The following is a 27,044-nucleotide window of genomic DNA, read 5'->3' on the forward strand; positions in this document are numbered from 1 at the left end:
TGTGTTTTTGCCTTTTTTCCCAAATTTTATACACAACAAAAAAAACCCACATCGTCATTATTAAAACATCGATAAACACTAAAAGACACAAGCGCATTTGATGAGCCACATATTTCATGGCTGCACTGAAGCAGCCTTGACTCTGATTCAGACCCACTGCCTGAAACCTCAGTCTCCTGAACTACACTTGAACTCAACATTATTTGCCTACCGGTCCGGGAAGCGAGTAGATCAGCCTTTCACCAGCCCCCTGTATGTTTGTATGTTAAAGCTGTAAAAGGTGGAATCATAGATATATGTTACACTGGCTCCGTTTGCCCTTAAAAGTGATGGAATAAATGAAATTAAATCACAGCACCAGAAACTATGCACCATTTGTTCTGCACAAACACCCACACCTGCCCCCGGCTCCAGTTTCACTCCAATCCCACTGTCCTCCATGTTCCCACAGACATTCCCAACTTTCCTTATATATTTAGAGACAAGCAGCTGCCGTGAGCCGCTTAAACCATTGGCAACCTTGGCACCTGGGGGTCTTTGGGGTTGTGATCAGGGTGGTCGATGCTACCGCTTATGTTGTATCTGATTGCATAATTTACAACTCAAGGCCAGCAGTAAATGTCATGAACCTGGACTGTTCCTGCGTTATTTTTTGGTTTTCCGTGTTCATTTCCTGTTTTATTTTGGTAGTGTTTCCGGTTTCTGTTCTGTGATTTGTCTTTTGCCTGCTTTGCTTTGTGTCAGTCTCCCAGTGGTGTCACATTTGCAATCACCTCCCTGCATTTACGCACCTGCACGTCTTTTGTTCTCTGCCAGTTAGTTTTTGTCAAGCAGCCGGTAAGTAAGTCCATGCTTTTTTGACTTGTGCTGGTTTCTGACTGCGTTTTGCCTTGTCCCTGCCTGTACCCGCCTGTACCTCTTGATCTTGACGACTGCCTGTTGGATTCACATTTTGCCTGCTGTTTTTGGGTTAGGTTAAATAAACCTGGTTCCTTCTAAGTCCAGTGCGTTTGGGTCCCTCACTCTAGAGCCCTGACAGACAATAGTCCATAAATGAGGCTTCACACGTGGGTTTATTCCAGGAAAAGCCTCTGGAGCTTCCCAAACACAATCTGTATGCCACTGCCGTGTCCTCATTTAAATCCACATTTGTCCTTTCTGTCTTTTTCTTTAAATCATCCCAAAAGTTTTGACTTTGAACGCGGTCAAATCCCTTTTTAAAACTGGGTCCCATCGGCTTCTTTCATCCGGAGCCCCTTTCTGCGTGGCTGCTGTGCTTGGGACCCTCCCGCTAAAGAGATTCATTTCACCTTTTGCTCCTGTGTCCAAACATGCACAGAACGAAATACAAGCTGTTATTAAATTGGGAAACCGGTGTTGAGATGAAGACGGAGTGTTTAGGTTAGAGGAAATGCGACTCATTGCCCCCCCCCCCCCCCATAAGAGAAGATGGGAGCAGACACTCCCAGAGCAACTGGCCATTGGCTGATAGGCACTTAGCAGAGATTTTAACAATTGAGGAGGGAGGGAGAGACCAGAAGTCACTGGCAGCGGAGAGGTCTTTGAATCAGTGGCCTGTCAACAGGTGGCAGAGGGAGAGGCTCAGTCGTTCAGAGAGAGAGAGAGCGTAGAGGAGCAGACAGTGAAGAAAGGGTAAGGCAACTTTTAATTCTGACTTTGAGCTAAAGTTTTGTCTCTTTAAATGTGATCTGTGGGTAATGCTATTCAAAATAAGCACTCAGTAGCAGCTTTAACTAAGCTGAATTACATGAGCTGTAATTATCTAGACAATAAACCGTGATGAGTCTTAGATTCTCTTGCCGTCGTGTTTATTTCTGCTCCCCATCCTTTTAGTTTGCTTCCTTTTTTACACTCCCAATGACGTCATTCATGTGCTGATCAGCTTTTCGTCCTCTTCCAAGGCTTCTGTTTGCCCTGTATCTTTCTCTCCTGCACTTCTCCTCTGTCTCCATGCTCCTTTCTCCCACACACAGTGCTGTATATTCAGATGCTGAGAGAGAGACAGGATCCCTCAGGTCCTGACGTTCACCTCTTGGTTTGCCTGGGTTTGCATGGCAGCACTTTGTATAATTCTTGTAATAAATGGGATAAATAATATTAATGTCTAATGTGGTCTCATAGTAAATGAACATATCTAACAGACTTATGCCGAGTGTGCATAGTTATTTGTCTCTTGGAATAAATACAGTATATGAGCGAGATATACGATATAAGTTAAGGGTATAATAATATGTACTGAAATCAATATGCTTAGAAAATATTATATTAATGAAAATTATTATTTTTCCATTATCACATCTGACACAGTCAGTAGTGTTGAGGTTTATTTATGATTTGCATAGCCAGTTAATATCCACTTTGAATTGCCCATAATTACATATTGCCTTTCAACAAACACCCGTGACACTTTTTCTGCAATAATAACATAAATAATTATAATGAGTACATGCTGGAGTGATATATATTCTCACTGGGCTGTCAATCTGCTAGATTTACCTTTAATGTTATCGTGCTGGCTGTGGGAATACACAGAAGCCCTCGCAAAATGAGCTACAGATGTGGGCCCTGAGCCATGCAAAATGAGAGAGAGAGAGAGAGAGAGAGAGAGAGAGAGAGAGAGAGAGAGAGAGAGAGAGAGAGAGAGAGAGAGAGAGAGAGAGAGAGAGAGAGAGAGAGAGAGAGAGAGAGAGAGAGAGAGAGAGAGAGAGAGAGACCCCCCCAACCCTGAGTGGGAGGCTTATAAAAAGTGATCAGATTGCATAACGTGACTGCTTTTACAGCTCAGGCGCTCCAGTCTTTTTTCCCCCCACTGATTGAAAATGACCCCCGGTCACAGGAACGCCACTGAAAACACATTTGAGTTACTTCTAAAAGTTCTGTCCGCCTCGAACGCGGGCCCGCTCCATTCATTCTCCTTCCTGTTGGCGAGGGGAGGTTTCCATCCGATCGGTCCCCGTGAAACCGGGCCCTCATCGAGGCTCCCTGCGGTCCGCGAGGCAGACGGAGTCATGAAGATACGAGCCGCGCTCTCAGACCGTAATTGCTTTCAGCCTGGTTTTATCCCTTTCGCCTCCCGCCCTCTGTCTGCGAGCTGCTGCGAGGGCGAGCGAAGCGAGCGTCCATATTTCAACCAACTCTTCGTCTCATCTTCAGCCTTGTTGGTTTGGTCCCACGAGACGCGTCCTGAGTCGCAACCCAGGGAAACAGTTGGCTTTTGTCTGAGGTTTAATGGCTCTCCAGAGGCGAGAGGCCAAACACGCACCGACTTCTTCTCTTCCTCCCCTCTTTCACTTATTTTCTTTCTTTGACTCGTGGTCTTTCTTCTCCTCCCTTCACCTTTTTCTTTCAGTCCCTTCGCAGATTCCCAACCTCTGAAAGCATAAGGACATTTCCAGGCATAATTATCGTTGCATGGATATAAATCATAGGTTTTTTTCTCCGATCAAATACACAGACATGTAACTGACACCTACACATGTAATGCAGCCTCACGCTTCTGTCATCTCAGAATCACCAAACATCATAGGGAGTGAAAGACGTCCGCCATTACGGTGGTTTATTTTATTATGAATATGAATTCACTCAACACAACTGCCAAACCAGGGCTCAGCACATTTATATTCCACGTCCAATGGATTAATGAGTTACCTCCAGCCAACCATCTATCCATTAAGTGGTCAAATCGTAATGGAAGCGTGTGCATTTAAAAGTTCAATATAAACACGTATTATCATCCAGCCCCATTCATTCATTGGTCTTTTTCTGTCATTGTTCCACACATCCTCCTTCCCACATGCAGTAGGCCACCAACACTGTCCCACTTCCCTCTAACCAGTCCATTCGTTCGTCTCACCAGTTCCCCCAGTCTGTGGCTTCTGTGTTTGGAGAATCACGGTCCCGTTTTCTCCAAAAGAAACAAGGAACAGGTCGTGTAACTGCTTTAGGGAGCTGTAAACATGCTTGTTAGACTTGTGCCAGTGCTCGTTGCCATGCCACATGCTTATGGGAAGCTGCCATGAGGACTAAGTGCCGTCCTGTCGCTGATTTACTGTACACGTGCTCCTCTCTCACACCCATTCACTCCCTCTCACTCGCACCATCTCGCTCCCTCTTCTTTTTTTTGTTTCTTTCGTCTCCGCTTTCCTCATTTCCATTCATCTTCCTTGTCTTGACGTCTCTTTTACCTCATCTCTCCTGGTTGAATCCTCCAGAAGTCTTGGCCGTGTATAAAGTGGGAGCTCTGGCCACGGCATAGGGTCAAGTATAAAATTTCCAAATGATGTCATGGCTTGGGTTTCCTTTTAAAGCACCAGTCTCCAACCTCAGGCTTTTGACCACCAGCAATCAGACAGAGCCAAACAAGGGTATTGAGTTGAGTCTAACAGGTCATAGTAAATAAATTTCTGATTGTTTCGAAATACAGCAAACACGTAAACCCTTTTCAACAGAGTACAGATTCTGTGGCCAGTGGCTATTTTCCTATCTAAAAACCACTTGAGCTAAAGAACTGTGGGACTCGATACTCAGGATTTTGGTTAATGCAATAATGGTTTCCTCGTGGGTTCTATCTGTGCAGTACATGACTGGGGTTAATCACGTGTCATCACCAACATAAAGGTTTTAAATGTAAATGTATTGAAGCATCTCCATTACTACTGTATGATGCGGTGACGTCTTCCAGTTGTGAAGCGGCTCCGCTCGCTGTATTAAAGGCTTTGTGTTTCCACAGGCCACACGTGCTCAGCACATTGAAACCAAAAGGTTGCCTCACCACTGTTTAAACTTTTACACCAGAAAGTGAAATTCAGCCCAAAGTCCAGCAGACCTCCTGAAAGTTAAAACAGACGTGCTATTCTGAAAGCATATAATTTGGCTTCCTAAGGAGCCTGCTGCAGGGATTTGGGTTCACATGACATCACTGGCTTTAGACACAGTGACATCACCGCAAGGCTAGTTTCTGTTTCGGCTGACTGGTCATTTATGGCTTAGAACAAACGCATGTGATGAGAGTGAGACACACACACACACACACACACACACACACACACACACACACACACACACACACACACACACACACACACAGAAGTATGTCCGTTGTATGTAACATATATGTTGTCCAGGCAGTATTTCTGTCCTCAGGTGACTATAAAACTTTGACAGTGATGTTAAAATGTGACCCCTTCAGCCCTGGAGACTCTCAACCATGACAGTAAACATCTATAGTTTCAGTAGCTGTGATGCAGACACCCAACCAGGCACGCAATCACTAAAACACACACTTGAAACACATGGAACATTCATTTGATCTTGGTTTGACTCGTCTCATAGACTAGAGAGAGTCCCGCTTGTAAATGACACCATCAAGAGTGAGTTGGATGCTTTTCATTTTGAAGAGTTGCACGATGGGAGACGATGTGAAAGTAGCAACCATCTGCTCTCACCTTCTCCTCTAGCCATGACCACCAGACTCCCGCTGAGGGCCCTGGGCCTGCTGACCCTGCTCTGCGCCGCCTTCAACCTCGGCTCAGCCGATAACCGAGACCCCTCCGCCCCTCCGCAGGGGGTCACCTTCAGCCACGTGTATAAAATCGACGTCCCGGGGAGCTCCAGCTGCAAAGTGGAGCGCCAGGATGAAGCAGGTCAAAGACACAATGATAGCTACCGCACGGTAATGGTCTGTATCCATGACAGCGCCTTGTCAAAGCTGGGTCCTGTCTTGTAGGTCTGCAGACGGAGACCACCGCCAACGGGGAGAACGACATCACCTTCAGACACAACATCAGGCTGCAAACGCCCAAGTGCGACTGCGAGGAGTCGGAAAGCTTCAAGTCCCTGTTGTACAGGATCAACGGGCTGGAGGAGGAGGTCAACTACCTGAAGACCCAGTGTGCTCAAGGGTGCTGCGGCAGAGGCGCCGCCGCAGGTGAGCTGCGAGCACGACGCCCTCCACCCGCGGCCACGCCCCCAAACTAACGCCTGTCCGCGCGTCCCCCAGGCCTGGACACGGGCTGCGGCGGTCACGGCAGCTACCAGCACGACTCCTGCAGCTGCCTGTGCGACCCGGGCTGGGAGGGCCCCGACTGCTCCGAGGCCTCCTGCCCGGACTTCTGCAACGACAACGGGCGCTGCGTGGACGGCCGCTGCGTGTGCCACGAGGGCTTCGCGGGCGACGACTGCGGCCGGGCGGCGTGTCCGGGCGACTGCAGCGACAAGGGCCTGTGCGTGGACGGGAGGTGCGTGTGCTTCCCGCAGTTCGGCGGCGAGGACTGCGGCGTCCGGAGGTGCCCCGGCGACTGCGCGGGCAACGGCCGCTGCGTGGACGGCCGCTGCGTCTGCGAGGAGGGCTTCCACGGCGAGGACTGCTCCTCAGGTGCAGTGGGGGGGGGGGGGGGGGGGGGGGTTATTTGCCCGGGACGCAGCAAAAAGCACTTCTTCGCGGCCCAAGCTCGCGTTCGTGCTGATTTGTGTTTATCCTGAGACTCAAGAGCCACACTTAACCTTTTTACACAGCCACCTCTTCGGCCGTGCTGACATTAAAACGTGACTATTACTTGCCTCCTCGTGGAGGAAACAGATGCTGCCGTCGGCTGGGGGCCCATTAGAAATATCACAGTTCCCTCCACAGCACAGTTGACCTTCTTACAAATATCTTTCCTGGCTAATTTAGTGAAACCTTTTATGACCGGGGTAAAAATATTACAGCTTTTCTTCTTAACCACAACCAACCCGTGTTTCTGGTATATACTTATGATACTAACAGTATTTTTCCTGCTCATCTAGCTTCTATTGCAGCATCAGCCAAGCACAGACAGTTTCATTCACTCACACGTCTAAAGATTTACTTGTGGCTAAACGGCAGATAATTGTACTTTTCCTCTGGGCTGCAGAAGAAGCTTTCACATAGTCAGCGTTTTATAAAACCATCTGTCTGTGCACGGTGACATGTTTTTCTGCCTTTGACCCAGAGGGCAGCACACGGGCCTTCGAAGCAGGTGGCTTTTAACGTTTCACTGTGGACCCACCAAGAGAAGGTCCTGAATCACAGCTTCAGACAGCTTTTTAGGAGCTGTGAGCAGCAGCAGTTCCATATTATTTGAGTACTGGTGTACATTTGATGAACACATGAATATTAAACAGCGGAGGATGGAAAAGTATATGTACCCTACTGTATATGATGAGTCTCCCTCCTGCCAAAGTAATAGCAGATGTCCTCACCGCGTTGAAATATGCTCATGTGTGTTTGTACAGTGTGGCATCACCTACACCACCTCTGTTGTACCACACGGTTCCTGTTGTTTGTGGAGTCCCCAGCGCTGCTGACTCGCTGTCTTCTCTCTCCTGGCTGCTGTTTTATTTTTGTACCCCTCTGTACTAACGGTGTATAATGCATATTTTTATTCGCCCCCTTAGAATATTTTTTCGTCACCCACACGTTGGCCTTCGATGGTGTAACCACCGAAAAACATTAGCTTTTCCATTTATTTCCATCCCAGGTTTGGCAGGAAGCCTCAGCTGAGTGTGCGCTGGTCTGGGTTCACTAACATGTAGCGTGCAGGACAGACAGGTACGCGATGTGCCGCGTCACGTTTAATCTCAAAAAGCCCTCGAGGTGCAGGTGAATTCTCATTCCGACTTCACGACATCAACTTAAGGGGCTTGAAGAAGCTGTGGCACGAATGTTTACTGCCTGCACCTGCCGAGCAGCTGCACAAGCAGCTCTGGCCTCTTCATCATTAGCCCGTGACTAATCAAGCAGATAGAAGGTCTGTCTTTGGTGGCGGATCACTGGAACCTTTACCATGAGGTCCACAGACAATGCAACTATGCAAGTGGAGACTGGGTGAATGAAGCAGGTTGTTTGAGGATGCAAAGAAAGTTAAAGCTGTGAATTGTGCATTTATTGAAGTATTTCCTTTCTCTGCCTGACTCTCACAGTCTCCGGGCCTCAGGGACTCAGGCTGGTCCAGGTGACGGACACCTCTCTCCTGGTGGAGTGGGAGTCCGTTCGTGGGGCGGAGTATTACGTTCTCTCTTATCATAGCAAAGGTGACGCCAGCGGCCGAGCGCAGGTAAAACTAAATAAAACAAAGGTGCCTCCAGTTTTAGAGCAGTTTCAAGGTCTTTGTCTGCACTCTCTGTGTCCAGGTACGGATTCCCAACACAGAGACTTCCTACCTCATCACAGGCCTGACCCCTGGGGTGACCTACATCGTCGATGTGCACGCCGTCGTCAAAGAAATCCAAAGTGAAGCAGACCAGATCGAAGCCACTACAGGTTGGTGAGACGCCTGGAGGAGTGGAGTGGGTCTGAACACTCAGCACGTTGCCTTCAAGTGTCTGCAGCTTAGAGCAGGGGCACGTGTGACCCATTAGGAGCTCATATGGCAGGTACGGGCTGCAGATCTGGGGGATTTATCTGGAGCTACTGTGGGTTGAATTGGCCCATTTGAGGTCAGAGCTAAGTGCATGCGTGATGAGGTATGAAAGCACTTGGACGTCACGCTCTTAAATGTTTAGCAGAAGGAGGCGCGGCAGATTAGGGGGCAAGATTAGAGCGAAGAAGCCGGCACGTGACGAGAGCGTGAACAAATCTGATGTGAGGGGTCACCACTACACTGAGCACTGGCTCCTCAGGCCTCCAATGGGGAAACACAGTCATCGCACAGAACAGGCTGTATTTGCGTGAGACGCTTTACTTACAGTAAATCTACCTAATGTGATTTTTATGCAAATGCAAGGCAAGAAGTCTGTCATTAGCGAGTGTTTCATTAAGTGCTGGTTTGTTGGCCGTTTAATTTAGAGGTAATTACAAGGAGACGGCTCCATCGACGTGTTTAATGGCGGGATCCACTCACAGATGTAGCGGGAGACAGCGATTATTAGACAGGGCTGGTGGGAGTGATGGGAAGACAGACAGCTCCGGAGAGAGAGAGAGAGAGAGAGAGAGAGAGAGAGAGAGAGAGAGAGAGAGAGAGAGCGAGCGCCGGAGTGTGCGGTCGGCCCGGTCCGCCGCGGAGAAGCCGGTCCCCGCACGGGCACGAGAAAACACGCCAGCATCTGGCTTCTGGTCGCGTGATGGGCGCGCAGCATGAGGCAGACATTTCGCTGGTCGCATAGTTTTCAACTTCAAAGATGATCTGCTTCAAAAGGGAATTTAAATGAATGTTTGTCGGGGTTTTTTTTACTTATAAAAACACAATAGACGGCATTTAAAAACGACTGAACCCCTTTCATTTGGTACCACTGGGTTTGTTTTGATGCTTCGCATTCCTCAGTTTCCTTCCACCATATGTTGCAAACCCGGACAGTAAACAAAACCTGAAGTCTTGATTCTGGATGTATTTACTATAATGACTATAAAGAAAACAACCTAAACACTTAGTTTAATAGTTTAATAACCCAACACACAAATAAGATAATGTCATGTTTTATTGGGATTTTTTTTTTACAGGCCAAAAGGAAAATTCCTGCTGGGCCTCCTCCTGGTGAAGGTCACATCTTAGGGGTAGCAGGAACTACAGTAATCACGTAGCTCACATGTAGGACATGTGGAGGCAGAGCAGGGCAGGCGCTTGTTATTACCAGTCTCTACACCCACTTTGACCTTACTGTCCTTCCCAGATGTCTCAGCTGTCGACGATATCCAAGTGCTCGGCCAGACGGACGTCACGATTCAGGTGGACTGGAAGAACCCATTAGCCGAGGTGGATCACTTCCGGCTCCGACACACCGACCCGGCGGGGCAGGAGGAGGAGCTGAGCGTGCAGAGGAGCCAGGAGGCGCGCACCAAATACACCATTGTGGGTGAGTCAAAGCGCGCGCGGAGCAGATCTGAGGGTCTGGCAGAACTGGACAGGGTCACAAATGCTCAAAAATCAATCATCATTCATTCATTCATTCATTCATTCATTCAAGTGTGCTTTTGCAGGTCTGTATCCGGGGACCGAGTACCTGATCTCAGTGCAGGCCATCAAAGGAAGCAGTGAGGGAAAGCCTTCCTCTGTCAAGGGTGCCACAGGTCAGTGTTTGTGTGACTATGACTCATACAATATACAGTAGAGATCACCTTAAATGATGCGTCAGCCACTAGTGGAAATGGACCACGTTGAGCAAACAGTGAGTTTCACACTCTTAACTTGTGATGAGCCACCAGTGGTTAGAATCTAATAGGAAAGTCCCATAAACTTCCCCACACAGCAGGTGACGGCCGGGTATTAGCGTCCACACGCAGCCAATGATAACAGCGTGGTAATGATGGAGGGCTGCAATTTACAGCCTCGTAACGCGGACGCGGTGAGAACGGACACATGCGATACGGACGGCGTAACCACTCCAAGATGCTCTCCGCCGGTTGAGGTTAGAAGGTCTGTCGTCTGGCGAAGTCGGGTTTCAGTGAATCACACGCAGTTTATCTTTCAGTTTCAGCATAGACGGTCAAAGTTACGAGCGAGGGCCCGTCGCGGCCTCCTGCTGCTTTTCCTATTTATGCATTGTTGTTTTCCACTTCTCTGTCTCTCATTTCCGCTCCTTTCTTCCCTTCATAACCTTCACTGTCTGCTGTGAAGCAGTCTCCTGCTCGATGGCTCTTCTTATTCTTCAGACCCACCGGCGGCCAATTGAACCAATTGCTTTTTTTTCCTCCCATCAGTGTTAGATTGGTATTTTCAGGACTCACCTCTCTCCTTCTGAAGCCGGCCGGGTATTCAAGAGCCCCTGTCATCCCATCCAGCGCGCCCTTCGTCCACGTCCTCATGCAGTAATTGCGCGCATGTGTGTGTGAGATTGCTAATATGCACCAGGCAGACAGTGGCTTGTCTCTAGTCCAGCAGCCACAGTCTCTCATTCCAGGTGAAGCACAAAAAGGCTGCGAGGTGATTGAGGAGGATAGTCTTTCCAGCGAGCATGTGCTGGAGAACGTGCACGCTGGGGCTCAGCACAGTCGTCTATTGTATCGCAGGTTATGGACAGTGAGAGATAAAAAAAAAAAACAGCAAATGGATAGAAACATGAAAATAGTCCAATAACTACACACTGATTAGTCATGTCTCTTTCTCTCTCCAGTGTTTTTAATTATATTTTGCTTAATCCTGTGCTCTGATTACAAAGGAGGAAATATTTCTCTAAGATAGGAATTCAAATTCAGTGTGAGCCGCCATCCACCAAATATTATAATAATTAGCATGTGTAGAGATGTATTTGCTGTAGCCTCCGGTGTTTGTGCAAGATGACAACGGCTGCTACAGATAAACAGCACACAGGACCTGTATCGGAAGCTTGGATGCGAGATATGGAATTAGTTTCCACCAGAGGGACTGCCGTTCGACTGGCTTCCTTCTGATCTCTGTGTGTTTACACGTCTTTCTTTGAACGCCCGGCGCGATACCATCGCTGTAAGGAGATCACGACTTGAAAGCGCTGTCTGCGGGGTTAAGAGTCGGGGTGAGAGCCGGCGGAGCTCGACGCGGCGAGCGTCGGCCGAATGGGAGCTAAACTGTAAGTACATACCAGAATCAAAGGGATCCTGGATGTGGAGCAGATGTTTCATAGTCAGCGACCTGAGCGAAGATTACAAGAAATGCAAAGACAACATACCACGGCTGCTGCCGCTAATTCAGATTCAATGAAGTCTCTTCTGGGTGCTGTATGTAACCAGAAGCATATGGGCCTGGCTCTGCTGCAGACAATGAAAGTCGGGGCTTTGTGCTACAGTATCTGGACACACTGCAACACCTCCTGTGGCCCAGCGGGACTCCCCCGTCTGCTCAGACTTGTCCATCATCATCTTTGGAGACAGCGCTAGATGCCGGGAAATGGAAAGTTAGAAGGATGGAGGAGAAACTATGTAAGCGAGGCCGACGGATCGCCGAATGTGTTGTGTTGGGTGCATGTAAATCTATTATACGGTATTCGTGTATGTTACAGTAGCATGCATGAAAAGAATACAAATACATTGTAGTGAGAACTTGAAACTTGCTTCCACTGAGCGCTGAGGCCGTGGAGACTGTGAGCGAGGAGCGACGGCCGCTTCCCGTGCACCTTGTGGTCGGCGCCTCCGCGGAACACGCCGCCCATAATGGATGAGCCGTTTCCCAAATGGCCTGAGCCACGGCCCGCGTCCTACAGGCCGGTAGCCGCCGCCAGTGGGCCGGAACGCCGGGAGTGACTTAATCCATCACAGACGGCGACTTCACAGCGAAACGCGGCCGCACGAAACAGCCGATTGGAAAAAAACACGTATCTAATAACTGTGGAGCGTTTTAACGGCGGGGTCAACGGCTGAACGGCCTGTGGGAGCGAAAAAGAGCGGATCTGCTTTGTCTGGGGTTGAACCAAGAAGCAGGAGAGCGAGGTCCCCGGGTTTTTATGTGCCCGTCCCATCAATGGCCACTGACTGATCAGAGGAGACGTCTGCAGTTATTAAAAAAACTCTCAATCTGTCAAAACCCCTTCTGTTTAATATAGTTTTTATTAAATTGAGAAGACATCTGTTCTCCTGGTGTCACTTTCCGTTACGCGGAACAAATAAAAAATCATGATATGATGAAAATGTAGGTTCACCCCTGTGACGAACTGCAGTAAAAAGTAATAACATACACACATTTCCAGATATTTCAGATATATCTGTCGTATAATATAATTACATTATGTAGTATTTAAAATCAGATTTTTCGTCACCAGAACTAACAAGATTACATCAAGTCGGTGTTAAAGCCTCGTTCCAGTTGCTGCCAATCATAAACAAACCCACTCACAATCTGTGGTGGTCCGTGAGTCTGTAGCTTCTTTTCTCAGGTTTTTCCATCTGTTTCATGGCTGGTATGAAGCAGTTACATTATAACCATAATGAAACGCTTTAAATATGTATGAGCATTTAGATAGATGTTACATAAAGGCGCTGCACTGCATCACCCCCCCCCCCCCTCGTCCGCCACTGAAGGCGCTGAGCTGCCCCGTGTTTTGGCCTTGAAGGAAACACTAAATATTAATTGGGAGCTGTTATAAATTCCTTCTGTGCTTCGGCTCGTGGCACTCTGTCAGGCAGCGCGGCCACAAGGACAGAGAAGCGACAGCAGGAAAAGAGTGGAGAGACGAAGGGGGGGCTCGGCGTACAGTACGGTCCCTTCCCTCCCCTGAACGCGTCATCAATCAGTTTGCATGACGCTGACACGGGCCTGACCTCGACCGCGGAGGAATGATCCTAAATGATGATTGCTTTCACATCCCCCCACTTCCTCCGAGTCTCTCCCCCGTTTATTTTCTGTCTCCGCCTCCGTCTTTGTTTGACGACCTGCCGCGCTCTCATCGGGGTTCGGACGCCCGGACGCCCCCGTCCGCGCCGCTCACTCCTCCTGTGGAAAAAGCCCAGTGAGAAGCGGCGCTGGGCTCGGTTCCTGTGTCCTCGTCTGCGGACGGGACCCCGGGCGCGTTGCGTGCGTGCCTGTGATCTCTTCTTGAAGAGCTTTGCAGAACTCTTCTTCTGAGCCAAAGTACAAATTCCTCTTAGGTTCATTTGTCATCTTTAGTGTCTGTGAAACGAAACTCTGGATCACATTATTGCATAAATGTTATATTGAACAACGTCAACGACATTTCATCTGAATGCTTTATGCTTCCCTCTTGTCAGATTGTTGCAGACCACTGTTTACTCTGTTGCTAATTCTGTCTTTGATTCCGTTCTCCAATGCTGATATCAAACCCAAATGAACTCCATCCATTATTGCACATTGTTACGTTATTTTAACATCATGAAATGAAGATGAATTATTTCTGTCCACCATCTTGTTTTCTGGTTGTTACCGTCTCCTTCCTCCCCTTCAGACGTGGATGCTCCAACCAACCTCGTCACCACTAAGGTGACGGAGGACACCGCCACTGTTTCGTGGGACAGAGTCAAGGCAGACATAGAGGGCTACATGTTGAGCTACAGCTCCGCCGAGGGCTCCAGCTCAGAGATCCCCGTGGGACGCGACAGCAGCTCGCACAAGCTGATCGGCTTGAGGCCCGGAGTCGTCTACACCGTCTACATCTGGGCTTTCAGGGGCGATAGAGTCAGCAGGAAGAGCTCAACGGAAGCAGAAACAGGTAAAATGCAAACTGTGTTCGTGACGCATTTGAACTTTGCACGTCCAGTACCGTTTCTCCACTGTAGACGCTTCTCCAGTTCATGTACACTATGGAGGTAAGAACGACTTACTCATCTTTTTTACGTCAGCAAATGACCTGTGATGCTCTGATGCCTCAATAATCCCAGGCAGCGTACTTCTGGTCTTTTATCTTCACCGCCTGTGAACAAAAGGAAGAGTGTTCAGTGTCTCTTTTTCCTAAGATCCTGTGCGTGAGACACTTTTACCTCAAATATCCCCTTTGTGCAATACGTCAATCATTTCCTTTTGATCTTTTCTATTACAGCTCTCTGCCCAATCTTCCTGTCTTTTAATAATGGAGAGAATTAAAAACCATCAGTGATGACATTTGACACCCTAGCGTTTTTTTAATTGCCAGAGGCAGAAGCCTTTGCTGTTGAAAAGCCTTTTTCGGTGTGCTATAATTAAATGGGATGCCTCGTTTAAAGGCGGTTTCGTTGGGCCCGAGGCTGAACGTCCTGGAGGTTCAGTCGGTGCCGGCGTTGCTTGGTCAGCAGGGGTCAGCTGCTTCGTCGTTTCCTGCCTCCTCTTGTTGTTGCTCTTGTGAACGTTAGCAGCTGTTGACGTTCTGAATAAAGGCGGCGGGGGAAAAACTGACATTTAACTGCTTTTAAATGTTGAACGGACACAGCAACTGAAACCTTCAGAGACATTTGAACTGGTTTATCTACCGAATACCGGCATCAACAACACAAATCAAATGTTACACTTTTGCTTAATATACCTTATGTTTTCCATCTACTTTTCTATTTATATACAGTGTTTATCCAGATTCACATTTCAGACTTCGCCTGACGCCGTTTGATGAGGCCAGCAGACATGTTAGCTGCACTAACTGCACTCATACATCAAACAGCAGGAGACAAATATCTGAAGTGGCTTGAAACTCGCTTTGCGAGCCGGTGATGTAAGCACTGTTGCATTGCTGATGTCTTTAAGCTTCGACATGGAGCAAGAACATCTGTTATTCAGATCGGCGTAAACAGCGTATTGTAAAGAGACGGTGCAGCCGAGGCGTCAGATTGTGTGACAGCTCTCCAAACGGTGCACAAACGTGAAGCCCATAATATCTAATGAAGCCTGCCACATCTACAGCTGCTGACAGAAAACTTACGCCTCTGAAAAATGAGATAGATACACGAAATAACACTGTTCTAATCGTTTTTGACACTTTGCATGTTGTTGATTAATATAGTTCTTCTGTAGTGACATGATGTCAAGTTTGGGTTGTAGATCTCAACATTTTTGGATAGTTTTGATTAAATAAATAAATGCAATATGAGCAACAATTCTGAACAATACCCACTACTGCTAAAGTTGTCCCGCCACAATAAAAGACCAAAAAATTGAGGTCAACTCTACCAAGTTTGACATCACTTTTCTAACTTCTAGCAAACTTGTGCGAGGAGTGTTTAGTCTAGTTACTGTATGTGGGCACTGGATGTAGTTTTGTGCTTTACTAGTTGAACTAACCCAGAACTAACTCCTCACGCAGAGCTGGACGCCCCTACTAACGTCTTGGCCCAAGATGAATCAGAGACCAGCTTCAGGGTGACCTGGGATAAAACCCTTGCAGAAATTGACGGATACGTCCTCACCTACAGCTCCGCTGAGGGCTCAAGCGAGGAACTCCCGGTTGGGTCTGATGCTTCTTCTTATAAGCTGACTGGCTTGAGGCCTGGGGTCCTCTACACTGTCTACGTCTGGGCCGTCAAGGGGGACAAATCCAGCAGGAAGAGCTCAACACAAGCTGAGACAGGTGTCAGATCTATAACTGATGAAATCCAAAGCATTTAATGACCTGATGAGCTACGATCAGACCTGAAAGGAAGCAAACTTTTCCAAGGCTCAGCATCATAAAATGTATATTAGTATAATTAAATTGTGCAGTTGTAGTATTAGTACTTTCCTGATCTCCGCTAACATCTTCCTCCAGACCTGGATGCCCCCGCTAACCTCTTAGCCCGAGATGAAACGGAGTCCAGTTTCACCGTGTCTTGGGATCCAGTGCAGGCAGAAACTGACGGCTACATCTTAACCTACAGCTCCTCAGAGGCCTCAAGTGGCGAGATCCAAGTGGGGCCCCAGAGGGCCTCTTACGACCTGACTGGCCTGAGGCCGGGGGTCCTCTACACTGTCCACATCTGGGCAATCAAAGGGAGCAAAGTCAGCAGGAAGAGCTCGACGCGAGCCGAGACAGGTGTCCTCCAGTTTAGGAGTGGTTGATAGTGTTTAGGGAAAAGCAGGAGTGTGATGGTTCCTCATGTGAGGCAGGTTTTGAGAAGCATCTATTCATTCGTTCATTATCTGACCTGTTGAGATCTGCAGAAATGCTGGAAGTGGGCCCCAGCAACCACTAGACGATACGACAGTTCTTTTATTTGTCCAACATCATGTTACTAATAATGCTTGAGATATTTATTTGCATTAGTGTGTCCTGCAGTTTGCATGAGTATAATTACATCCACTAACATCTTCTTCTAGAGCTGGATGCTCCTGCTAACCTCTTAGCCCAAGATGTAACAGAGACCAGCTTCGGCCTCACGTGGGATCCGGTCCAGGCGCAGGTTGATGGCTACGTCATAACCTACAGCTTCTCAGAGGGCTCTAGTGGGGAAGTCCCAGTCGGGCCCGAAAGCACGTCGTACAGTGTGGCTGACCTGAGGCCTGGGGTCCCCTACACTGTGTACCTGTGGGCGGTCAAGGGGAACAAAGTCAGCAGGAAGATCTCAACAGATGCTGAGACAGGTTAATTCAAAAGCATCTAAGAAACATCCACCTGGTACTGTGCTCGCTCCAAAAAAAAAACAAAAAAACAATATTCCGTTCACAAGCTCAACGTGGATGACATTAGCAGTACTGCCATTAACAGTACTGCCTAGAACTAGTTACTCACCTATCACACATCAATTAGAATATAAACGATTGCCCCTTGGAACATTCTGATTGTATTTGTTTCAATCCACTTGTGAATTAGCAGGAAGGAGTCAAACACCTACGGTACCGCTGGCCGGGCCGGGCCGGGTCAGGTTCGCCTCGTAACCGAGCAGCGGGGGCGCGCGGCGAAACAAGGCCCTCTTTGTGTTCAGCAGGCGATCTGTGAAACGGCCCGGCAGCTGGGTCTTCTTTGATTGGGCAGTAAACGGCCCGGCTTCGGATTGTAAACTTGTCCGGCGGTAAATCACGGTAGCCGCCGGGGTTCAAAGAGCCGAGCTGCTGTGTCAAAAGGAGTCACCTGGGACACGTTACACACTTGTGTTGTTACATGTGTGACTTTATTGGACGTGGTGGAGAGCCTCATTAACGTGTCACTGAGACGGGCTCAGAACAACATAACACACTTTCACAGAGCTTCTGAGCAGCGTTGCTGTCAACTGATATCTCCACCGGTTCCATTAAAGGTGCTACCCTTTACTCTCCCCTGTTGGAAGTAATTGACCAGAAACCCGTTGAATCCCTCAGTAACAGACAACTATATGTTCTTTTTTTAGCTATGTTAATATACGTATTCATTTTAATGGCCAGCAATCCCCTCATATACAGACATTGATGCGCCCAAGGACCTGAAGGCTGCAGACGTGACCCTGGAGTCTGCTGTCCTGAACTGGACTCCTCCTCTGGCCGATATCGAGGGCTACATCCTGACGTACAGAGACGAAGCTGGCAGCATGGAGGTACCAACAACGCACGCTCCGACACACAGGAACCCATCACATCATCACAACAATACAGACAGGGTTCACGGTTCGGTGTCGGATTCAACCAGAGAACCGATTAAGATGCTAAACTGGGCTGACAACATTAATACAGCGTTAAAGCTTATTGCATTCAATATTAAATTGAAAGCCTCAGGTTTGAGTTTCTTCAGATAGGAAAGACTGTAAATCATGCTTTGTATGGTCTGTCGTTGCCTTCAATAAACCACAGACTCTGCTAGAAAACAGCTTCTTCACTGTTTGGAGCAGCCTGAGGCTCCACATAAACTCTGTTCAACACTGACCTCTTGTGGACAGAAACGCCATTAATCTAAACTGCGACAACACAGACACTTCAAACTCATTTTACCTTATCGAACACAATTAATTGCATGGAATCTGTTTTTTTTTTTTTTTGTGGTCAGACTGTTGAAAAGCAGATTGGAGCCACCGATAGGACCTTCTCCATTTCTGGACTGGAGATGGGAACCAGGTACATTGTGACCATCATCGCCTACAGAGGCAACAAGAGGAGCAAGATGGTGGAGAGCATCTTTAAAACAGGTCTGCTCACACACCTCTTCACTCACTGTTCATCTATAAGAACATAAATGAGTCTCTCTCTCTCTCCCCATCGGTGCCAGCTGGCCTCCTGAACCCCTTCCCCATGGACTGCATTCAGATTCTAAAGAACGGAAACAAGAAGAGTGGCATTTACACAATCTACATCAACAATAATCGCTCCCGACCCATTGAGGTTTACTGCGACATGGACACTGACGGAGGCGGCTGGCTGGTATGACCTATCATTACACAGTGCACCTATGCTGTCAGTGATGTTAATTGTATCCGAGTTTGCCTTTAAACCTGGTCAAATGCAAACCTTTGTGTAAAGCGTGTGCTCTCGTGTCTCAGATGCTCCAGCGCCGCACCAGTGGCAAGCTGGACTTCATGAAACGCTGGAGACAGTACATCGAGGGCTTTGGGGACATGACGGATGAGTTCTGGATTGGTGAGCACTCCACGGTTTTCCACAGACGAATACACTGAATATGGGATTCAAACCCTCAATTCCAAACGCGAAACTCAACCCTTTCCCCATTGATCCGTTGATCTTTGATCGAACTGCATCAAAAGTACTGTAGATGTATAGTGTTACGGACAGTAACGGAGTCTGTGCTTTCTCTCTGTCTGTTCCCTCAGGTCTGGGCAAGATATACGACCTCACCAGCACTCCCACTCAGTACGAGCTGAGGTTCGACCTGGGCCTGGGCTCAGAGAGGGCGTACGCCGTCTACGACGACTTCAAGATCGCGCCGGTCAAGCAGAAGTTCAAGCTCACCATCGGCAAATACAGGGGGACGGCAGGTACAGTAGGCGCCGTCCAAACTGGACCGAACTTCTCCTGGCTTTAGAGAGAATGGGTAACGGAAGCAGGGGCGTCACGCGGGCATGGGAATACGCGCCTTCACACCCACCCTCCTGCAGCCGGGGTGTTTGTTTCAGGAAACAGGCTTTGAGTCGGGTACCGGCAGCAGCCGTGCGGAGGAGAACGAGGCAGGATTCTAGTGCGCTTTGAAGCCAGACAGATACAGACGCGCAGCGAGTGGGCTGCTGTTTCTACGCACGCCGCAGCGGGCTGAAACAACATGCACCCTCGTTCTGTAGCTGTCTATTTTGGGGGGGGGTTTATTAAATTTCCTCCCACAGGGAGGAGATGGAAGCGAAGGGAATTCAGAAGCAGCTAAATGTGACGCGCGCTGAAGAAAAGCAGCTGAAACCCGAATGCAGTTTGTTCTGTAGACGTCTCTCGCTGCTGGTTTTAATCACTCGTTCACGCCCGATGACGCCAGGTGACGCCATGACCTACCACCAGGGCCGGCCCTGGACCACCATCGACTCGGACAACGACATCGCGCTGGGGAACTGCGCCCTGACCCACCGCGGCGCCTGGTGGTACAAGAACTGCCACCTGGCCAACCTCAACGGGAAGTGGGGCGACAACAGACACAGCCTGGTGAGTGTGTGTGTGTGTGTGTGGGGGGGGGGGGCATCCTGAAGGGTCCTTGAGTAACTCATTAACCCCCAAAATGCCCGAAATGGCCACAGACACAACACATGCATTAGCTAACATGGCTTTAACTAGAAACTGGCACAGTAGCTTTAGGTTAAAGTTCATTATTTATTATTAGATATGTATAAAAGTCTCTGAACCCAGCAGTGAACCTGTAGTGTGTCTTTATACCAATAGGTGGCAATGACAGTTTTACTTTAAGACACGCAACACTATAAGTCTACTATAAGTCGACTATTTAAACTGACATAATCACAGTGGCACTGCCTTTTTCATTCTCTTCTTAATAATGATGATGAGGGATGAGTTTCCCAGAGCCTTTAGTTCCCAGTGTTTGGCATTTGGACTGTAAAGAAAATGAAATTTCCATTGAGCGTTGTTGGTCACTTATTGCAGGAGTCGGTTATAAAGCTGCTGAAGTTATTTCTGTTCCTCCTCCATCTGCGTCTCTGCTAACAAATAAAAAGCAACACAGTTCTGTTGTTCGTAGTCGTAGACGTCGCCTTGTCTCTAATATTAGGATTTACATCTGATGATACACAACAAACCAACAAACGCAGATAACGACCACAATGAATTGCGTGTTGCATTGTTATTCTGGATCCTTTTATAAACCAGATCAGTCATTCTGTAATCAAAGACAAGTTTACCACGGCCCACTTCGCGTTGTTTTGGATCGTTGAGGTGCGGCAGAAATGGCCTGAATCCATCAGCAGTGATAAGAAAACACATTTCTCACAGCAGCTCCAAACCCTAAATGTTTTTTACCAGGCTGATAGGGCAGCAACAACAGTTATTATGTCTAAGGGAGACTGATATGGAAGGAAATGCGGCGGGATTTCTCGTGGAGATTTCATCCATAATATTGCAATGTTTGCCGGCGAAACGCAATAACAGTCGACACAGGTTTGCGGCGGCGCGGAACGAATCCGGCGGCTGCTGTTTACTCGCGTGTGCTCCGTCCCGCCAGGGCGTGAACTGGGAGCCGTGGAAGGGCCACTTGACGTCGCTTGACTTCACCGAAATGAAGATCCGGCCCGTCGGCGCCGCGTCCGGCAGGAAGAGGAGGTGGGCGGCGGCCAGAGGGAGGAGCGGCGGCCTCCGCGACTAGCGGGGGGTCCGGAGGCGTCAGTGTGCGGTTTGTGCGACTGGTCCGCAAACCTGTAAGTGTCTCAGCTTAGACATCATGTAGAGAGAAGCTCACGCCGTACTCAACAGTAACTTATTATGGGTTTACCAGGAGTACCCAAGGTTTAGTGGGATCTAAAGACGGCCAATGTGAAGTTGAATATTAACCTGTTATTTTAATTCAGTAATTCTGGTAGAAAACTGGTAGAAAACCTGAAAAACTGTAACAATACTGACTTGGACCACGATGTAGACATGACTTAGTTTATGGGTTATGAAGTCGGCTGTGTCCCACCGAGCTGCCGCCGGGCCTCACGTCACGTTATGAGCGGGCCGAGCCAGAGGAACCCGACGGGCGGCTGTGTGAAGCGGCCGCTTTACATTCACGCGACACGGGCGGCGCGTATCAATCAGTGCGACGAGCCCATAACGAATGTCAAGAACAATAAAGCTCGGATCTCACGAAGCTAACGACCACAGTCTTGTTTTTAATGTGGAGGTCTGACCGTGGTTATTAATGCTGCTTTGACTTTGACTTTATTACTTAATTACACTGCTACGTACGAAACTCCGCTGGTTTATGTGTCAAGGACGGAGCACGTCAGTCAACCTTTCATCTGCTCTGCCACAAATGATATGCGGCCACGTCATTTCTGCTCCTCAGACATTTTGCATTCACTAAACCACCATAAAGTTTAATTTCAGTTGATCCTCAAGGTCAGAAACGAGATCGTTAGCTGGGAAGTCAGCGATTTTATATAGTAACATAATTGTTGCTAATTATATTCTAGTGGTTAAGTGACTGAGGCGTTCAGTGAAATGCAAACATGGACACAGATTAATGTATGTGTTATAAGAACGCTCAGGTTCTGCTACCGCACCTGCTACCGCCTGTGCTTGAGTTCCTTGTGTCCGTACTGGCAGTGAAGGCATCGCGTCAGGTCTGAAGGCCGGTCTGAAGCATCTTTACTCAAAGAAAATGGACTGTGAGGATTTTTTCTCACCAAGAACACTGAAAGTTTTTATAATAAGTTTTTATAAGTGCAGAGTTCTGCTTTTCTATCAAAAAGTGGAAAATGACCAACAACAGGCCTTTATTCAAACTGTCCTCATAAAACTAATCTGCATTATTTACACACAACGAGCTGACCCAGGTTAATACGTTTTTGGCTTTCCTTTAGACTCCCAGTTCTTGTCTGATCTGAAACTTGGATGAGTCTATTTCAAAAACATCTCATAGCGATAAGACTTGATCGATGTCTGCTATAATTAGCCGATGCTCTTCTCTGTCGACTCCCTGCGCTTAAAACTGCATCGCTGCAAAAGTTTCATCACGCTGAGTTGAGCAACCGCGTTTGCAGGAACTGATGACTGTTTGCAGTCTGGTCTCCTAACAATTTCCCAACACTGTATCTCATAAAGTGTAGACGGTCCCATGTCTCCGGCCGTCTGGACAGGAGGCGTCGTCTCACAGCAAACGGAAAGAGACAAACAGAAGTGAAGCCAGAGATGTTGTCCGTTCTGAGTGTCATTCCCGATGCAAAGGGCAGATGAAAACCCGCTATTCGTTCAACTCAAGGAGGCGTTGGAGGCTCCTGCTGCCTGCCGCTTGATGGCGGAGCAAGTGGTTTGCTCAGTGGACGGATAAACAGAGAGAGAGAGAGAGAGAGAGAGAGAGAGAGAGGGAGATAGAGGAGATAGATACGAGACGCGAGAATCGATGAGCGGATAAATATCAGAGAGATAGACATGATCTCGAGCAGATCGCCTACCTCTCTGCGTTCTCCTCTCTCTCCTCTCTCTCCACATCTTGCTTTCCTCTCTCTTCCTCTCTCTCTCTCTCATTTCTCTCTTTCTCTCATTTACTTCTCTCTCTCCTCTACTCTCTCTCTCCTCCTCCTTCTTCGCCATCCTCTCACTCTCTCTCTCTCTGGCATCCTCATCCCTCTCTCTCGAAGGCCCCGACGCATGTGGGAGAGAACCGGACGTCGTACCTCGAAATTGTGACGAGACCTTTGGTACGTAGTCATCGTGCGTATCTCTTCGTGACGAGCGGGCGGCGCGTCCGGACCTCGCTTCGACCTGATGTGCTTTTCCACGCTGCACGAGCGGCGCTTTTTTCAAAGGGGTGTGCGTGATTGCGAGTTGGAGAGAAAGAGGAAGGGAAAAAGAGAAGTGGCCAAAAAAGAAGTGCCTCTGACTCACCCCAGGTCACTGCGTACAGTAAATACCTGCATCCAGCCTCATTCACAAACATACTGTACATAAGCCTGAGCTAAGATGTCATTGTTTCTATTATACTACACAATATAATACATTGGTTACGAGATATAATATCTAACAATTCATCACACTATTCGACACCAACACAGACTTCTTATCTTTTTCTTAAGAGGGTTTCACACAAATATTCATTTTGGGCTTTAAAACCTCTTCCACTCTTGAACTCCTACGCTCAGACGCTGAACCCGTCTCGAACCCTCGTAGAGTTCCAGCAAAGCTCACGCAAGGTCTCGTTCAAAGACTCCAGGGTTTTAGGATTCGGCGTGGAACATAATGATCGTGGGCTTATTTACGGCGAACATCCCCAGAAGCAGCGGATTCAATGCGATGCCGATTGTTGCGTGCGATCGTGGCTAAAACAGATGACCAGCTTTGTTTTTTGTTTTTTTTCGTCCTCAGGCTTTAACGCAGGAAACAAATCTGAGGTTTAACGTATGCTAATACTCAACAACACTTCACACTTAGGCCTCGTGATCCAGGGCACAGAACACATTTCCCAAAGTAAAAGCCTGAGCGGGAACGTCGTAAATGATGAATCGTCCCTCAAGACCAGCGGATTAGTTGTGTCAAAGACTGCTCCTCCACGGCCATCGGAACAGTGATGATAATCTTCGCGAGCGTCACTGGAGGCAGATGTTCTTATTAATTGGATTGCCTTCGCCGCCTCCGGACGTGTTCGTCGACTTACTCCTCAATTCGCCACGGTTGTTAGCGTAATATCGCGTTCTGGATGTCGGGCACACGTGGCGCTGCTCTTCAACAGCCTTTGCCCCGCTGCGTCGCCCGGGTCCCAGCAGCCACGGAATGAAGAGGCCCGCGTGATATACCCCAGCCTGACGACCCGGAGTGGTAATCGTTGGCAAGAGGAGATGATGTAGCAGGAGGCGGTCGGGGGAGGGAGAAGGGGAGATGAGGGAGATGACAGGAAGGAGAGGTTCGAGGGGAGTAGGGATTCCTGAGAGGACGAGGGCGATTAGGTGAGAGGGGAGGGGGAGCTTACGTAGAGTGCAGACGTGAGAGACGAGCAACCAGGAGAACTAGTCAGGCCCGCCGAGAAATCCCGTCGCACGCTAACCTCTGTCGTTCAATTGGCAAAAGGATCGAACCGAACGCTCCGCGTTCGCGATTTTAACGCAACGGCCGCTTGTTCGAAGTCGTGCCAGAATGCCGAGGAAAAGGGTAGGCAACAGAGTATAGTTCCAAGGAAAACAAGTTGTACTTACCTCACGGTGCAGCTGTCGTAAAACCTCACCAGCTCATTCAGCACATATGTCATACCGAGCAGATGCATTGTGTCGATAACACACTATTACATGGTATACGACATAAATATACTAAAATCACAATATGCCAACACAGGATACATCTTTCTATACAAGGGTTCAAAAATATCGCATTGGGGGCTTGTTAAAAGCCTCCTGTCCACACTGAATCCACTCAGACGACGAATAACACCGAGAGAGCGCAAAGAGAGGGCCAGCAGAAACTCGGTCGGTTTTAGAAGGTGGATAAGGATAGAGGTCGTGGGGTTATTCGCGAAACTCCAGAGCAGGGGCTTGCGATGCCGATTGTTGGTGCGGAGGGCTACAGTGAGCTTTGTATTGGTTTTTCGTCCTTCGTTAACGCGGACAGGGTTAAGTACAAAACTCACCATCTCGGCTGTTAGGCAGAATATTCCCAAGAATGTGAGCGGGGAACGTCGAAGATGAACGTCCCTCCAGACGGTTAGTGTCAAGGACGCCCACATGGAACAGGAACAATCTTGACGTCGACATTGATGATGCCTTCCGACGGTGCACTCCTCTCAATATCCCACGTGGACATTAATCACAGCTTCTGAGTGGGAAAATGTGCGTGCGTTGAAAGATATAGGGAAATATTGTATTTCTCTACCTGCCATGTTCCAGGCTGTTATCAGCGCATCTCTATGTGTCAGGATAAATTATGCATGCAGAGCCACCAGCAAAAGCCAGCCAGGCACATCATTAAAGAGAAAAGAGCAATTCAGCCCTTTTTAACAGCGGAACAACGAACAACACGTCCTAAATATACAATATCACGCGTAATGGGATCAGAAAAGTGCCGCTATCGTATGGAAAAGCAGCAGATCCACCGTTCAAATCCTCCCACCTGCGCTGTGATCACAGCGTCCCGACAGAACACACGGGGCGTTTGACTCGCGCAGATGATTTACACAGGCCGCGAAAAAAATAAGCTATGATGTGTTCAAAGTGAGAGGATGAAAACCCAGCGAGGTTCAGTATCACACAAACAGGTGCCGGGCAGAAATGGAGCGAATGGGTGTTCTCGGAAAAACAAAAGGGATCTAATTAAGCCATCAAGCCACCGTCACTTGGGCGTAAAGTGTGTTTTATTGCACCCACACTATTGTGCAATGATGGATTTGAAACGTGATATCGGGGAGCGGTAGCGGAGGGTCGGACGGGGACTGGATGCAGCCGGGAGGCAAGTGGGACGGAATGAATTAAGGAATTATTAGCATTCATGTCTGAATAATTGAAGCAGTTTAATAGGAACAGAAAACTATAATTTCCCCATCAGCCCACATTTGTTCTCGTAATTATACTGATGGAATAAAGACAAAGTAGTGAGAGTAAAAGGACTCTACATGAGCACTTTAAAGCGATCGGTGATGGGTTTTAACCTTTTTCTTTCAACCTCAGCTTCAGTTTCAGTCACTTTAACTGATTTAATCTCTCCTCGTACTTTTTGTAGTTTTCAAGGGAAAGTTTGACATTCGGATGGAAGGTTGCACACCCACGATAACGCTGGAAACTATGTGACAGCTTGTTTGCATAATAAAAAGTACTGTACAAGCCCCAGTTTGTTGTTTAACGGGGTGTGAAACTGGTCCCGGCCAAGAAATACCAGGAAAAACCTACGAGCGGTAATAAATAGAAGCAAAGCGCCACGTGATCTGCCGGTGACGTTACGTCTTGGCAGCGGCGCTGATTAGTCATGATGCTGTTTTATTTTGAAGGGCAGGCGTTCGAATGAAGCCAAACGTGCGCGGCTCCGGAGCGGCAGAGACAAACCTCAATTTCCACGTGGGAATGTGTCTGTCTGAGCGGTAATGAAATGAGCGGGGGCCTGTTTTCCCAGCAGCACTTGAGCAAGAAGATCAACTCAGTGCCAGTGTAAGCTAATGCATAAAGATGATGGTGCTGCTGAGACGCTCCTGCTTAATTGGGCTTTGCGATGCCACACACTTAAAAAATATAACGAGCCTTCAGGCACAATCCACTCACAGCCGAGCTCATTTGATTATTTCAGGGCTCCTCTTCCCCTCGAATATTTTAGGAACATCTTATGTTAAATAAGTTTTTTTTTTTTTTTAAATTGCTTTGAAATATAATTTTTTTTTACCAAATAACTTTGAGGTATGTTCACGGGAAGAGCTCAACGTACAAATTCAACAAGTTATCAGGTTTATAATTATAATCCTGCTCTGTTTACAAACATTAGTGGTGTAAACAAACCTGGAGACATATTAAATGAAGTATAGAAAATACACTGATCATGTGATTAGTTATATTGTACTTTTCTTCTCAGGAAAAATCTGGCATCTTGATTTGACTGAAGGCTCATGAATGAAAATAAAACGTATTTAACAGCAATAACACATTTTGTGTCCTTCAGGGATGAAATGCGTCAAATGGTGAATGCTTTATTTTA

At 47.9% G+C, this 27,044-nt stretch overlaps 1 protein-coding gene across 4 annotated transcripts; it reads left to right on the forward strand.

Moving 5' to 3' along the window:
- The first annotated feature begins 708 nt into the window (after positions 1–708).
- Positions 709–27,044, forward strand: tnn (tenascin N). Of its 4 annotated transcripts, XR_008693063.1 has the most exons (20): positions 1,507–1,653; positions 5,478–5,663; positions 5,747–5,947; positions 6,020–6,394; positions 7,960–8,093; positions 8,170–8,299; positions 9,646–9,828; positions 9,953–10,042; positions 13,843–14,106; positions 15,664–15,927; positions 16,105–16,368; positions 16,653–16,916; positions 17,712–17,842; positions 18,289–18,427; positions 18,508–18,659; positions 18,779–18,875; positions 19,067–19,231; positions 19,717–19,880; positions 20,908–21,100; positions 26,922–27,044. XR_008693063.1 is itself a non-coding variant. In XM_041068180.2 (19 exons), exons 2-19 carry the CDS (start codon positions 5,480–5,482, stop codon positions 21,046–21,048), a joined length of 3,342 nt encoding a protein of 1,113 aa, XP_040924114.1. In that variant the 5' UTR covers positions 709–837; positions 5,478–5,479; the 3' UTR covers positions 21,049–21,536. The 4 variants fall into 4 exon arrangements, 3 of the variants coding, with proteins under 3 accessions (XP_040924114.1, XP_055359800.1, XP_055359801.1); XM_041068180.2 differs by lacking the exons at positions 1,507–1,653; positions 26,922–27,044 and adding an exon at positions 709–837 and having other exon boundaries at positions 20,908–21,536; XM_055503825.1 differs by lacking the exon at positions 26,922–27,044 and having other exon boundaries at positions 20,908–21,536.

This window comes from Betta splendens, chromosome 17 (genome assembly GCF_900634795.4).
Source record: "Betta splendens chromosome 17, fBetSpl5.4, whole genome shotgun sequence".
NCBI lineage: Eukaryota > Metazoa > Chordata > Actinopteri > Anabantiformes > Osphronemidae > Betta > Betta splendens.